Source organism: Limulus polyphemus, unplaced genomic scaffold, assembly GCF_000517525.1.
Source record: "Limulus polyphemus unplaced genomic scaffold, Limulus_polyphemus-2.1.2 Scaffold546, whole genome shotgun sequence".
In the NCBI taxonomy this organism is placed as follows: Eukaryota; Metazoa; Arthropoda; class Merostomata; order Xiphosura; family Limulidae; genus Limulus; species Limulus polyphemus.
In genome coordinates, this window is record NW_013666156.1 from 483,225 (window position 1) to 497,940 (window position 14,716).

A 14,716-nucleotide genomic window follows, 5' to 3' on the forward strand; every position below is an offset into this window, starting at 1 on the left:
CTTTGGGTTACAAGCTTCCTTCAGTCACCATTCTACATACATCTTATTGGTTCTGACTGGGTAAGTTCTTTTTCTAAAAAAGTCTTACCTTTCTAGGGTCCTTCTCATAGCTCACTGGATTTTACTCTGTGGCAAGTGTTGCCTGCCAGAATATACTTTTCCTAAATCTGCACAATGTAGGGCAGAATTCCACAGACTGCTGAAAGTCTCATTGCAGTGCATAATTTCCTAAACAAACCCCAAAGCATGAAAAGGATAGATGCCCATCTTCCATGCCTAGTTGAATAAACTAGTTCTGGCCTGCTTTTAAAGATAAGATTTTTTTGTGGTCACTCAATGCACTGTCTTACGGTGTTGTGTTCCTATGGGCTTCCCAATACTTTCACACCCATTTTTCTTCTAATGGAGCACAAGAGTCCTTACCACTCACTAATTCCTAGCTACTGGGGTGGTGGACCATGGAGATTCCTTCTGACTGTGGCTAATTCTACTCAATAGAGAATAGGTCAGTGGTGTTCTGTTAACGTTACTGGTAGGTATTTTTTCCTACTGCAAATTGGGTAAAAATTACCTGATGCTGCATGGTTTTGAACTGAAATTAACACACCTCTGGCTGGATTTCTCACATCCTACTGCTGCTCGGATGTCAGATTCCTAGGTGGTCTAGTGTTGGATAGGTGTAGGACCAGCTAACATAAGCCCTCACTCATAAAGATGATAGAGACCCCCCTTCTACTGTAGACCAGATGAAAAATACCCAGTGCTGCCTGGTTTTGGATTTGAATTGACTCTCCACTTATGGCTGGCTTTCTCCCATCCTATTGCTACCCAAATTTAGGATTCCTGGGTAGTCTGGTGTTGGATATGTGTAGGACCAGCCAACATGAACACTCCATCTGTTTGCAGAATGGATGCTTCTTTTTTCCTTCTACATCTCTGGGATTGAGGTGAAGTTGGTAAGGATCCTCCCCCTACTGCAGACTGAATGAAAAATACCTGATGCAACCTAGTTTTTAACAGAAGTTGACCCACCATGTATGGTCTGACATGCCCTAGCCACACTACACCAATTGGCACGTCTATGATTTTGCATTATGGACCGTACTTGTTTTCAGCCCAACCTAGCAACACATCTCATCTTTACAGGTGAAGAGTGTACCCTGGTATGTTTGAGGTGTTCCCCTATACTGTTCCATGGTTGAGGCTGTCACACTCCATGGGCTATCTCCCTTTGGGCTCTTCCAAAAAGGTGCTCATCTAGGTAACTTTTGCAATGTGAGGTGCTAGCTATATGTGTGTGGAGGTAAGGTATCGTATTGGAAGTTAACATTTTCCAACACTGAAAATGTATTTCTGATAGATAGCTCCACTCACACTTCCCATTCATCCTCCCCATTTTCAGTGCACTTTTTCTTGCCTAATCTTGAAGTGATGATTGAATAATCAGTTTAGAGGGAGTCAGCTGCAATAGGAGAGTGTGTCACACTTTTATTGGTGGAGAATTGTCGCATGCTCATTTGCATGCAACAGTGCAACAACATCACATGCAAACGTGGGATTTTTAGGTGGGAGTTTCAAGGCTAGTGGTAATCAAAATTGTGCATATAGAGGGCAGCACTGAATCAGGAAATCTTATGTGAGTGGAGGTATCTATTGGAAATACAATTTTTCAATGTTGGAAAATGTTAACTTTAGGAGACTTTTTAGAGTGCTTAGGCTTCTGGTGGATTACATGAAAATGTAATTTCTGTTGTATGTATTTTTTCTATGAATTTTAATGATGAAGCCTTGTGGTTTGTGTGATGTTAACATTTAAAAAATTTATTGTTTACTTATTTTCATTTCCAACTGTGAATTGTGTGTCTTTGTGTAGGTTGCTCATGTGTTAAAGGAATTTTATTTGCTCATCTTGACAAGTAAAGCTGTTTTGAAAGTCTAAGGTGAAAGGAATTATTTTTTCTGAAGTGTCTTAGGACAGAATTTTTGAAATTTCACAGTATAAATAATGATAGAAAAAATTAGTCAAATTATATTACCTTTTTTGCAACCAAAACCAGATACTGCTTCAAAAGGTTAGACTACTAAGTTTCATGCAATTTGAATAAGTATTTCCACTGTGACAAGAAGAAAAATCAATGGATATTAGTGACATCTTACCGATAAAGAAAGACCCAAGCTTGTATGTCAGACATTTCATATTTATTTGAGAAAATATATGTTTACAAGTATCTTCTTTTTACACTTTCTGGGCTTGGCTGATAATGTGGAAAACTTGAGTTTCATCATAGTAGCTTTAATTAGTACCTTTCAAAAGATGTAGGTTAGTGAAAGGACAAGTCAACTTTGTTGAAGTTCTTAACATACTGCCAGGAAACCAGTAATGTATATTTGTGTAAAAACCTTTATGCAAACAGTATATATATATATATGAAAACTCTGTACAACAATTGTTTGTGTAGTTGTATGATAGGTCAGAGGTAGAAATGTAAATTTTGTTACTAAAATGTTTTTGACACATTCATATGTTTTAAGTGTTGTAATTTCAATATATTTTTCTTCGTGAATTTTTGTCAATTTTTACATATTTTATGCACATATTGGTAAAAATATTGTAGGCTGGTGAATTTTTATGATATTGTATTTTGTGGTTTCAAATGTAAGCAAAAAACTGTTGCATTAAATTTGTAGTGTTTTAAATTGTGATAAAGATTGATAAAATTAAATTTCTAGTGTAGTTTTATTTTAAATCTTTTACGTATTAAAACTTGTAGATGCAGCAGTCAGTCTGAATGGAGTTTGGTGTTATGTATATATGATTTGCATCAAGTTTGCCATTTAAAAAACTGAATGTCAAATAAAGAGTTTATACTCAAGTGTGTTGTATTTTATTTTTGACAGCTTACAGCAGCACTTTTGTCCACTATGGCACAATCATTATTAGTCAGCATCACTTTCTAAGAGATTAATTTATTCATTTGGAGTGTTGTAAAGTATACTGAAAAAAGAAAAGAAACAGTAAAACTATAATGAGGAACACCACATCTAAAATTCAAGGATTCATAATTATCAAGTTTTTCAATTTACAATTGTTCTTCCATCAGAAAACTTTCAAAATAGATTAGAGAAAATGTTTAAAGCTTTTGTAAGGAAATTAAACTTTCATTAGTTAAAGGATGTTTTTTAGTATTTTAAAATATACAGGAGTTAAAAATGTTTGAAATATCTTGGAAAGTACAGAGAAAACAAGAAATAGTGCAAAATTCCATAAATCTGTAAAATTATACAAGAAAAAAAATTAAAAAAAAAGAAAATTGTCTATAATACATTGTATATATTCTATTTTCATATATCTTACTATCCATCCATATTGAAGTGAATTTTCAGTAAATGTTTTCATAATTTCCAAACACTTGTTTTATTTTTGTAAACTTTACAGAAAAATTGTGTTATGATTATAATAAATCATTTTTCTCTAGTGCTTGTGTTTGTAGATAGCTGATTTTCTTTTAAATTCTTGCAGTGTCTTAAAACTCAGATGCATATTTATCAAGTACATTTCTGAATCAACTGAAAATTTAAATATCTGAAATATAGTTATTAAAGTTTAATAGTTACTGTTCATTATTGATGCTTTCAATATTGTCAGTCTAAGGGACTGAGCTTGGCCTAGTGGTTGTAATGCTGGGTTGTGAATTAGACACACACACACTGCACATTCAGCTACGGATGCATTATAAGAATGACAGTTTATCCCATTATTCATTTCAAAATTGTACAATGCACTTGTGGTAGCAGGTGCTGTTGACTGGTTGTCTTTCATCTAGTTAGTAGTTCAAAAACAGGGACAGCTATACCTAATTGTTCCCAACCTAATCATTTTGACCCATATGCACATAAGGGGGGGGGGTCAGAACTTTGATGGGGACCCAGGGCTCCTAGGTTTTGTGGGGCTCCTCTATGTGTATTACGTTTTACCTTTTACTGATGTAACACCACCTTGCACAATTATAAACACTGGTCTGAATTCAAATTAGAACTTTTTTATATTGTATAAAATCTTTTGAAATACACATATTGATTAAATTATTTATTAATTTGGAATACACAATGGGATTTACAGAGGTGACAAGAGTCAAAATGTAATGCTTGATATATATATATATATCATTACAGTATAACTCATGCAGTCTCCTTCAGCAAAAAACATGCTCATTAGGAACATGTCAAACAAAGTGCAAATAGAAAGCCAACAATATCCCAAAAATCTTCAACCAAATTAATAATAATGATTATGAAATTTGCAATGAAAACATGCACTTTATATGAAATATTTCAAGTAAACAGATCAATAACATACCAGTCCATGAGACACAATCATTGGAAATGTATTGCCTACCAACAAGAACTGAATACAAATCATTTGTATGGACAAACTAAAAATCTTAGTACACTGAATGAAATACTGTTTCAGTTATTTCCTTACTTATTTTGTATGTGCTCTGTAACTGCAGTTTTGGTTGGTCATTTTTGTTTATCATTTGTTTTTGTTGCAATATCCCTTGCGATAAATAGATTAGTAAGAAAGTTTTGCATTAGTCAAAAAAGAAATGGGCAGCATGATTTCATACAAGCAGACCTATACTTTTTGAATATTATACTTATCTTTAGAAAAATAAGAATAGTATAATAATGAATTAAGTGAGGAACACAGCTTTTCAAATGAAGTTGTCATTGATATTTTAAATAGGGTTCTCTTTGAATGCAAAGCCACATTTTATCAGGCAGTTGCTGCTTTAATAAATATGCTGATAAAATGGCTGTGCTTTATCTTGATCTGTAATGTCATATGCTACTTTTTATACATTGTATTGTAAATTATAATGTATATATATTTCTTATGGGCATTAAAGCCCCTGCATTAATCAGACCCTGTGCACGTAACATGGTATTCAGGTTGAACATACAAATTTCTGTGTAAAAATGCTTAAATATTATCTTTGTCAAAGTTAATGGTAAAATTTAATTAGCAAATTTTAACTTTACTGTCATTACATAATAGACAAAAAATATATTACTTGTGAATCCATTTCAAACACAGGACTCTTAATTTCAATAAAAAAGTTAATCATCGAAATTAAATTGAAGTTATGTAGTCACATCTTTACTTGAGCTATTTTCAAAAATGAATTTTAAGTATTCAAATTCATATTTTAAATTGCACGTACTATGATACATTTTTTTGGGGCCATGACAAAATAATTGTTCACTTGTAATAAGTCATTAAAAGCACTGCCAATGTATATATATAAAGACATGCATGAATTAGTTAACAGTGAAATTTTACCAGACATTTTAATGATAAAAAAAAAATAGTTTACAGTGATTTACTATCAGGTCAATAATAACTAGATAAGAGTTTAGCTTATAGTACACAGTAGGTGGTAATGGTCCTTAGAAAAATTACAAAAGAAGTGTGTGGTTTTGGTTTGCATGGTAGTTTATGTTCAGTACTAAAATATTAAGCATAAAAAGTTCACTTTGGATCATATAACATTGTGTAATCAATATTTTTAGGCCTTTCTCTGTTTTTAACTATATGATGATATAAATAAGGTATAAATGCCACCATTGTTTCTTAGACTGGTAACCAGTATTTTCTCTCATTTTTGGCAATACAGTCTCCTACAGTTACCTTAGATTATTTGGTCTATCTTTTTGCAATATTACTTTTCAGCTAGTGACACAAGTTTTGAATTGAATTGGTATTAGGACTTTGGATTGGCTGTTTCATAATTTTTATATCATCAGCTGCATCCTTTTCCTTTAAATATTTTGTACTCCACAGTAAAACATCAAACCTAATTGAGCAATGATCACTTGCAATCATATGTTCCCCAATTTCCACCTTGGCTTGAATCAGTCAACTATGGCTCATTACCAAGGCATTTAAGTAGATAAGAGCTGATAAGGACAGTCGATCTGCATAATAATAATATCGAATAATGAATTTGACAAATTGTCATAACATTATTCACATACCTAAATTAACTTAGGTTACTATATGGTGGAGTAAAATGGACTGAATGGATAATCTTGAATTTTATATATATATATTTTGTAGTAATTGGATGCCACACTTATTTTCATTACAAAAAAGTATAATAATTTTTGAATTACCTTTGAAAAACTGAAAATTTGTTTTATTTACATAGACAATTACTTATACCTTTTAGAAAGTGTGCAAGTTGAATGAACATATAAATTGAACATTTAGCAATGATAGAGAGTAAAAAGCCTGAAGAAGTTATAAAAATTCTGTAGTTTATTCAGAGTTTTAACTGTCATTTTCTATTAGCTATATGAAACAAGTGGAGGATAAATATGTGAAAATGTTCATTTTGTCATGACTATCAGTGTGAAGAGTAAACTTCATATTTCATATCAAAATGAAAACAAATAATTAAAATGCTACAAAATGACAAAAAAGTCATAATTATATGTGTTAAAGATGAACTGCATAGCTTTTATCAAAGGCAGAACAAAAAATAAATTCTAAAAAATTAAAATAATCTATTTTGTTATAAAGGTAATGGCTCACAATGGACTTGAACCCTTCTTTTATGAAAAGATTTGTTCATGTTTAGTATTGTGAACACTACATGCACGTAGAACACACAACTTATTCTAAGTTTTCAACTTTCCAACTGTCTAGAACAAGAGTTTAGTTTTAAAAAATCTGATAAGGATATTCATAATGTTCTATTACAAATACAATTATAATCTTTCTTTTGGTGTTTATAATAATTAAGTCAGCACCGTAACAATTCTTGTTTTCCTTGAGAGCTTATATAGATAGTGTTCAGAAAGGAGAGAGAAAACACCTAGAATGAAGGCTAATTATAAAAAACGACAGTTTCCTGTGAATTAAACTTTATGTACTGTAAAAATTCATATAGGTTACAGGCTAGTTGTGATTAGTTGAAACTATGTTACTGAACTTTATAATTGCTGAATAAAAATTTACAGTAATATGAGTATTTTATTATGAAATGTTAGTAATTTTCTTTATTCACCACAAGTAATCAACATTTATATTTGTTAAAGAATAAATAACATTACTAATTAATTCTTACACATTCAAAAGACACAATATTTGAAAGATAATAATTGTTTCTTATCAAATCATTAAAAAGAGAGCATTCATGTTACCTATTGTTAAGTATGTGTATTAATACAGGTTACTTGTTGTGGTATTACAAGCACCATATACATAAATTGCCATTCATTTGTATAAGACATTTGTCTTATTTGGTAGTTTGCCTCTATTATGATTACTGATGGTGGGTGGAATTTGTTTAGAAGTCGTCTAATAGATGGGGAAGGTTTTTTTTGCTAAAATGTATAATTCTGTTTTTAAAAAATACAATAAAAAGATTATTTTGTCATGTTTCAGATCAAATATTTTAAAAACAATCTTACTTTACTATGACATCATGCTATGCCATATTTTATTATCAGATACAATGTGATTCAAAGTGATAAGTAATTATTTAAAACTTTTTTTTAACCTGACATTTGTCTAAAATCATTTTGTTTTTCTTAAAAGAACGTTCTGTTAAACTTGATAATCTAAGATGTTAGTCGGTTGAGACAACAGTAGTGTCTAAGATGTCAGATGAGGCAACAGTAGTGGAACTTTAAGGTATGAGATATATATCTTTAAAAGGTGCATGTAAGAAGTTAATTACCATAATAAAAACTAGTATCAGTATTTCGTATCAAAGTGGTCACCATACAGAAGACAGGTTATGCTGTAACACTATATGTGAAGTGTGGTAATGTGTGCCATGTTAATACAAATAAGAAAAGAGATCTTTCAGCAAGCACTTGCCCTCCATTGCTTTTCAGAAAGTTTTTTGAATCAAAGTTGAAAGGATAAAACAATGTATCCCAGTCCGTGATGTTAAAACTGTGATTTGTACCGTGAAGAGTGACTGTGTAAAAATAGAAAATCACAAGTATGTTATTCGTGTCTCAATCAGTCTTCCTCTCTCTCTCTACAAATATATATATATATGCTACACATACACTCAACAGTTGTATTGTCTATGTCTCAATTGCTTGGATTGGACATGGCCAAACTGTTAGTGTTCCTGAACTGTGAATCTACAAGTCAGATCCCACTATTTGGTCAGACAAGAGTAGCCTAACAGTTGGAAATGGAGGCTATTGACTAACACCTTTCCTGCTGGTCTTTCTTTGAAGAAAAAGTAAAATGTAGAGGAAAGTATAATGTAGGAACAAAGTTCAGAAGTATTTTTTAATAGTAGGCTAACCTGTTACTATTGTAATGCTAAACTATAAGAAATAATATAGAAGACTTTAGAACACTGGTCATAATGAAGGATTTTGATGTATCAGGAATAACTAAGACTTGGTTAAATGTAGACTATTTTGATGACAGAAATTTCTGTGAAATATGGGGTTATAGATTATTTATTAGTGTTAGAGTACTAAAAAGAGGGAAGGACTGGCTTTATGTGTAAAATTTAAGTTACTTCCTGTTCAAGTTGAGGATATCAAAGCTAATAGCAGTGAGGTTGAATCTGTTTGGGTTTCTGTTAGTGGCTCTAAAGGGAAAATACTTTTGGTTGGAATGTATTACAGACTATCAGATGAAAATATAGAAATTAGTAAGAAACTCCCAATAAAGAATTTGGTTGTTAATGAGGTCATGGTTATGGGGTAATTTAATTTCAGGCATGTATATTAGACTGGAAAATGTTAAAATCAATTCACGAAGGAGACAGATTTGTAGAAACTGTTCAAGATGGTTTTCTTCACTAATTGGTCAGGGAACCTACTACAAACAGTGCAATTTTAGATACATTGTTAACTTTAATATAGAAATGGTTGACAGGGTGGAAATTTGGGGAACATGTGGTTGCAAGTGATCATTACTCAATTATGTTTGATGTTTTGCTGCATGAGGAGATAAGAAATAATCAGATTGTTGATACAGATTTAAACAAAAAGCTAATTTTTGAAGGGAGTAACAAGGATTATTTGTTGTGAATTGGGCAACTGAATTAATTAGGGATACTGATCAAATATGGAAAAAAGTTTAAAAATGCATTTTTAAATATTCAAGATAGATATGTTCCTCATAAAAACAAGAAGAGGTGGCTGCAAGTAAAAACCAGGTTATCTGACAAGAGTATAAAGGATAAAATTAAAGAAAAGCATTAGAGTTTTAAGAAATTTAAATTGACTGCTATGATGGGGGATTTAGAGGATTATAGAATACCAAGACAGTTGGTCAAACAGGAAATTAAGAAATTGAAAAGCATATATGGAAATGGCTAGTTGAAAAATTAAAAGTTAGTTGTAAGGAATTCTTTAAATACATTAAAGGGTAAGCAAAATGTTTGGATTAAAGTAGAGCCTTGAAGGGATGACACAGGAAGGCTCATATCTGGTGATTATGAGATAGTTGGGTTATTAAATTCTTTTTCGTTCAATTTTTACTAATGAAGATGTAAGCAATACTTCTTATCCTGAACAGTTGCTAGATGGAAACAAGATTATAACGTTCATTTTAAGATTGTTGAGAAAAAAAAGCTGGAAAGTTTAACAAATTATAAAGCTCCTGGGCTAGATAACACATTTGGAGTATTGTGTTCAGTCTTGGGTGCTTTACCAAAGGAAGGAAATTGAAATGTTGTAAGCAGTTAAGAGGAGGGCTAGTAGGATGATATCTGGTATGGAAAGGTTAAAATGTCTGAAATCATTTTCTCTTGAAAAAAGAAGTATCAGAGAAAATCTTATTAAGGAGTTTAAGATTATTAAGGGAATTGATAGTATTGATAAATCATCATTTTTTGTACTTAGGGGACATAAATATATATTTGGGCAAGGTAGGAGTCAGCTTCAACTGAGACAGTTATGTTTTTCTAACAGGATGATTGTCCTTTGAAATTGGTTGCCTTCAGATTTGGTGGATGCAGTAAATCTAAGGGAGTTTAAGGGAAGGCTTGATAAATATTTGAAAGACAAAGACTGACTTTGAGTGTTTTATTTTTATTTTAAAGCTTAGTTTAATGGTGAGATAATCCAGATCGGACAAAAAGGTGCCTTGTTGCCCTTAAATTGTATGTTGTCTATATATATATATATATATATATATATGTAAATATGTTGATTATTCTAAAAATCTACAAAAATTTGTTTGTGAACCCCTATTCAAGCATATAGTTTATTTTTTTTTGAAAATGTCTTATCCATATGTTTATTCTAGTTTATTAACTCATAATTTTGGAATTCTACTATTACACATTATACCCTGTAATTTGTAATTTCTTACAACAGTTACTACAGATATTAAAGTTTCATTTGTCTCCTTACACATTTCTCCTTTAAGTTGCATCATTGAAACTGAAGAGGTTAACTTGGTCAATACTACAAAATCTATTAATGTAAGGAGGTTTGTCTTAAGTGATTTTAAAATTATTAGCTTGTAATCTCTACTGTTTTAGCAGAAACAACAAGAGCTATGTATTTTTAAAATTACAATAATCTTGGTAACAGTTGTTTCCCAGGTATTTGATAACAGTTTTATATAAAATATTATGTTTTTTTATGTTTATTTTTCGTTATAAAACCCAGAGAATTATAAAAGAAAGACTGTGTTTGAAGCTACGAATTCTACACAACCAGAAGAAAAAAGGTAAGCATAAACATTGCAATAAAGGTTGCAATTATTTTTGGTATTAATTGCTGATGTTTAGAACTTAATTATGTTTATTGTGTTAATAGTTTTAGTATTGTGTCTCCACACATGGATTGTAACAGTTTTGACTTCTTAATTTCTTATTTTTATTAATTTTCTTTTTACATAAGAATGGTGATTATAACATCTGATTATAAAAGTAATTTAAATGCAATCTCATATTTATACACGACAGATTGCTTGTACTTCTCTACATTATTATTGCACAGTTAAACTATACAATATGAAATTGTATACTCATATGTGTGTTATTTGCTGTGTTAGTGAAAATATACCATAGACACTGACATGAAGACTGATATAATCCTGTAGCTGTTGTATCTTTGCTGTTGAGTTTGGTGTTCTCATACTTACCACAGCTATAGTAAAACATCATCTGTCTTCCTGTCAAGTGTGGGTTGGCTTGCAGCATTTTAACATCATTACTATAACTCTGGTGTTCTCAGAATTAAGGAAACTACAGCCATACATAGATTGAAACCTGTCTCCAGTAAAAATTATGTCAGAAAGCTATTCTTAACTTTATAATATTATTTATGTTTTATTAAGGCTTTAGACAACTTTTTATTGAAAAAAATAAACTAAATTTTCATTATCAAATGCTTTAATTTTCAGTTTAAATGAACTTATTGAACATTTTTTCTCTTAGAGTGTTAACATCAGGGCTGTTATAAAATATATCAGAAAAGCAGGGTTTTGTTAACTTGAAATAGTTTTTGAATTTTTATGGGAGTTTTCATGAAGAAGTCATATTTTTCTTTAGTAAGGTCCTTGATCAAAGAAGAAAAAAGGATGAAGAAAGTTGGGCCAAACACATGAATGAGAATGATGAAAAACAGAGCCACAAGGTTAAAGAAAAAAAAAGTTTATTATTATATTTAAAAGGTTACAAAAGGGCATATTTATATTTTTTGTGAATTTTAATATGAAAACTTAAATCAAGTATGGAGTTTACTTGGGTGTTTTAGAAACTTGAATTTAAATTTATAGTAATTGCTTTTAATTTTTAGAAAAAAATATTCCCGAAATGTGTGTCAAGTTGTCTTAAAGAGTAAAACAATTTCAACCAAAATACTTAGCAATGAAATTAAAACCTTCATCTGTTATTAATAGCCATTGTTATCTTATTTAAGCCTAACTAGAGACATAAACACACAATAGTAGAAAATAATAATAAGAGTTGGGGCCAGGTTTTTCATTTTTGCCATATGTGGACACTATTTACAACAGATCCATGGGTCCTGCATGTTCTTTCAGAGGATCTGGCCCTTCACTTCCATTCCCCATCCCTGTTGTCTCCTTATCCCATTGCCTTCCCCTCACCAAGGAATCCTGTTTCTCACCAGCATCTACAAGAGGCAGTTCAGGACTTATTCACTAGAAATAAACTTGTCAAACAGAAAAATTAGAAAAGTTATTCTAACAACATAGGATTGTTCACAATTTGCATGTCCAATCAACTTCCTTCTGGCATTCCCCATGCCTGTGAATATACAGAACAAATATTACTTAAGACTGAACCATTCTAGAAGGGTTGCATGACAGGATTTAGCATTAAAAGTCCTAATTTTTCAAAATTTTAAAAGCATACAAGGCATGAAATTTTAGCATTTTAAAGAAATGGATAATTGTAGTGTTGAACTCATCCATAAAGCTTAGAAAGGTGCAATTTTACAAGACGAAAAATAAGCTACTCCATGACTTGCTACCAGTTGCATGCTAGTGGTAGTGAAGAAAGTTAAATAGTTTATCACAGGGCCACATTAACTATGGTGCTGTTGTGCCAGGGTTCCAAGCAGTCAAGGGCTCCTACTGATGATCCGGACTGTCAGTTTAACTCTCTCTTTTTTCAATAAATCTTCATATTTTATCTGTTATTTGTTCTATTCTTACTCAATACAGACTGAATCAATTTGACCAATCTCATCACCACCATAAAAAATACAAAATAAATCTAAATCACCATTTTTTCTTTCTAGAATTACTTCAAATTGTAGCAGGAAACAACATTTCTTTAAACTAAATAGTTTAAAATTTCTTAATCTTATACAACTGTTTATAATTAAATTTTATTGTTTTATTACCTTTTGGACCATGATTTTTAAATTTCCCACCATAAGAAGTGTCAAAATTTGCAGTAACATGAAGCAAGTTACATAAAGCTCATGCTACTCGTGAGCTGTTAGTCCTAGTGATTGTACCTTGTAGAAAAATCAGAATTGAAGCTCATCAGCTTTCAAATGTAGTAGAAGAACAGTTTAGGAGTGAGATTTCTGGAAAGAGAAAAGAAAGCTGGCAAATGACGAGGCTTCTGAAGGTGAAATTAGTTTATCTGGAACTCAGAAGTTTTGCATATAAAATTTGGCTAGAGTAAAAAATGAACTGCATGCTTTGCTGTTAAATGAATGCTTAAATGCCCATTCCTTGCTCATGATAGAAAGGACATTGCTTAGGCAAACAGATTATGAAGATATAATTAAAGATTTTGTTTCTGCCAAAGCAAGGAAAAAAACGATTTTGGGATAATGTTTTGACATACTTCTGTAATTTTGTACAATAGCTATATTGTTTTTTGTGTATCTAATTCATTATTACTACCGTGTTGTACAAGTAAATTATTATTATTATTATAAGCTTAATTTATATATATCATCCTTTAAAGTTAGATGCATCATATTCTAATGTACTTCAAATAATTAGCTCATATTCTTTAATTTACTTAATGTGTATTAATTATAATTAACTTCTAATTTGCTTGTACCCTATTCAAGGGGCCTCAAAAAAATAAGTGTGCCAGGGCCTCAAACTACCTTAATGAGGGCTTGGTTTATCATCATCAGTAATTCAAGAAACCATCAGTCCATTGGAGCTAAAGCAGAAAGAGTAAACATGATAATTCGTATGGTTTAGGTTTATAGAAATGACAAAAGAGTCTTGTTTATAAACTTCTCCCAAAGGACAAAGGTCAGTGGAAGAGCAACTGTTGAAAGCTATACAAGTGGTATTTGGCATACGACCCATGCAAGTATGTTGTCACATACCTAAGTGTTTGTAAAAGTCCAAGCAATATTTTATAATCCTTTTATAATCACATATAATAGTTAAACAAACCACCTAAATGTCACGTTAGTGTAGCCTATATGATGTGTAAAGTTTGGTATCCTCTAATCCCTTATAGTGATAACACACGATGAGGCACACAATCAGCATGTAATGTTCTTTTAATACAAGAAGGGAAACAATGCTACTGTAGCCACAAAGAAGTTTATGGAAATGTTTTGAATATTCGTAAGTGTCAATGATGGTTCAGCAAATTTCGTTCAGGTGGCTTTAGCCTTAAAAACTGTGATGGCAGGGTCCAGCATGTTGGAATTAATATTGATGCTCTGAAGACTCTTGTTGAGTCTAACCCAAGGGAAGAAACTTGTGAAATGGCCCTGAAATTGCATGTCTCTCATGAAACAATACATAAATATCTAAGGAATATGAGAAAACTCCATAAAGAAGATGTTTGGGTGCCTCACAAACTCTCCGATGATCATTGTTTCTAACATCTGAACGTTTCTTCGTCTCTTCTGGCACGTGAATCATTTTTGGATAGAATTGTCATTGGTGATGAACAATGGATTCTCTATGTGAATATTAAACTCCAAAAACAATGGCTCAGTCCTAGACAAAAACTACTTCCGTCCCCAAACTTGGACTCCATCCGCAGAATGTGATGCTTTGCATTTGGTGGACATCAATGGAGTAATTCATTTCAAACTCCTCACTTCACAGCAAACTGTCAATGTAGAGATCTATAGTCAGCAACTGGAATGTTTAAATCAAGCACTTCATCAATCGGAAAGGTGTTCTTCTTTTCCACGACAATGCATGTCCACATGTGGCATATTTGATGCAACACAAGATTATGGAGTTGGGTTG

General features: G+C 31.6%; 1 protein-coding gene across 2 annotated transcripts in view; it reads left to right on the forward strand.

Annotated features, from left to right (window-relative positions):
• LOC106459011 (PC4 and SFRS1-interacting protein-like) overlaps nt 1–14,716 on the forward strand; it is an 85,345-nt gene that overhangs the window by 49,172 nt on the left and 21,457 nt on the right. For both annotated transcript variants that reach the window (XM_013918580.2, XM_022385393.1), the window contains exons 8-9: nt 10,666–10,726; nt 11,553–11,637. In XM_013918580.2, the coding sequence (XP_013774034.2) occupies nt 10,666–10,726; nt 11,553–11,637 (146 nt within the window). The remainder of the gene's footprint in view (nt 1–10,665; nt 10,727–11,552; nt 11,638–14,716) is intronic.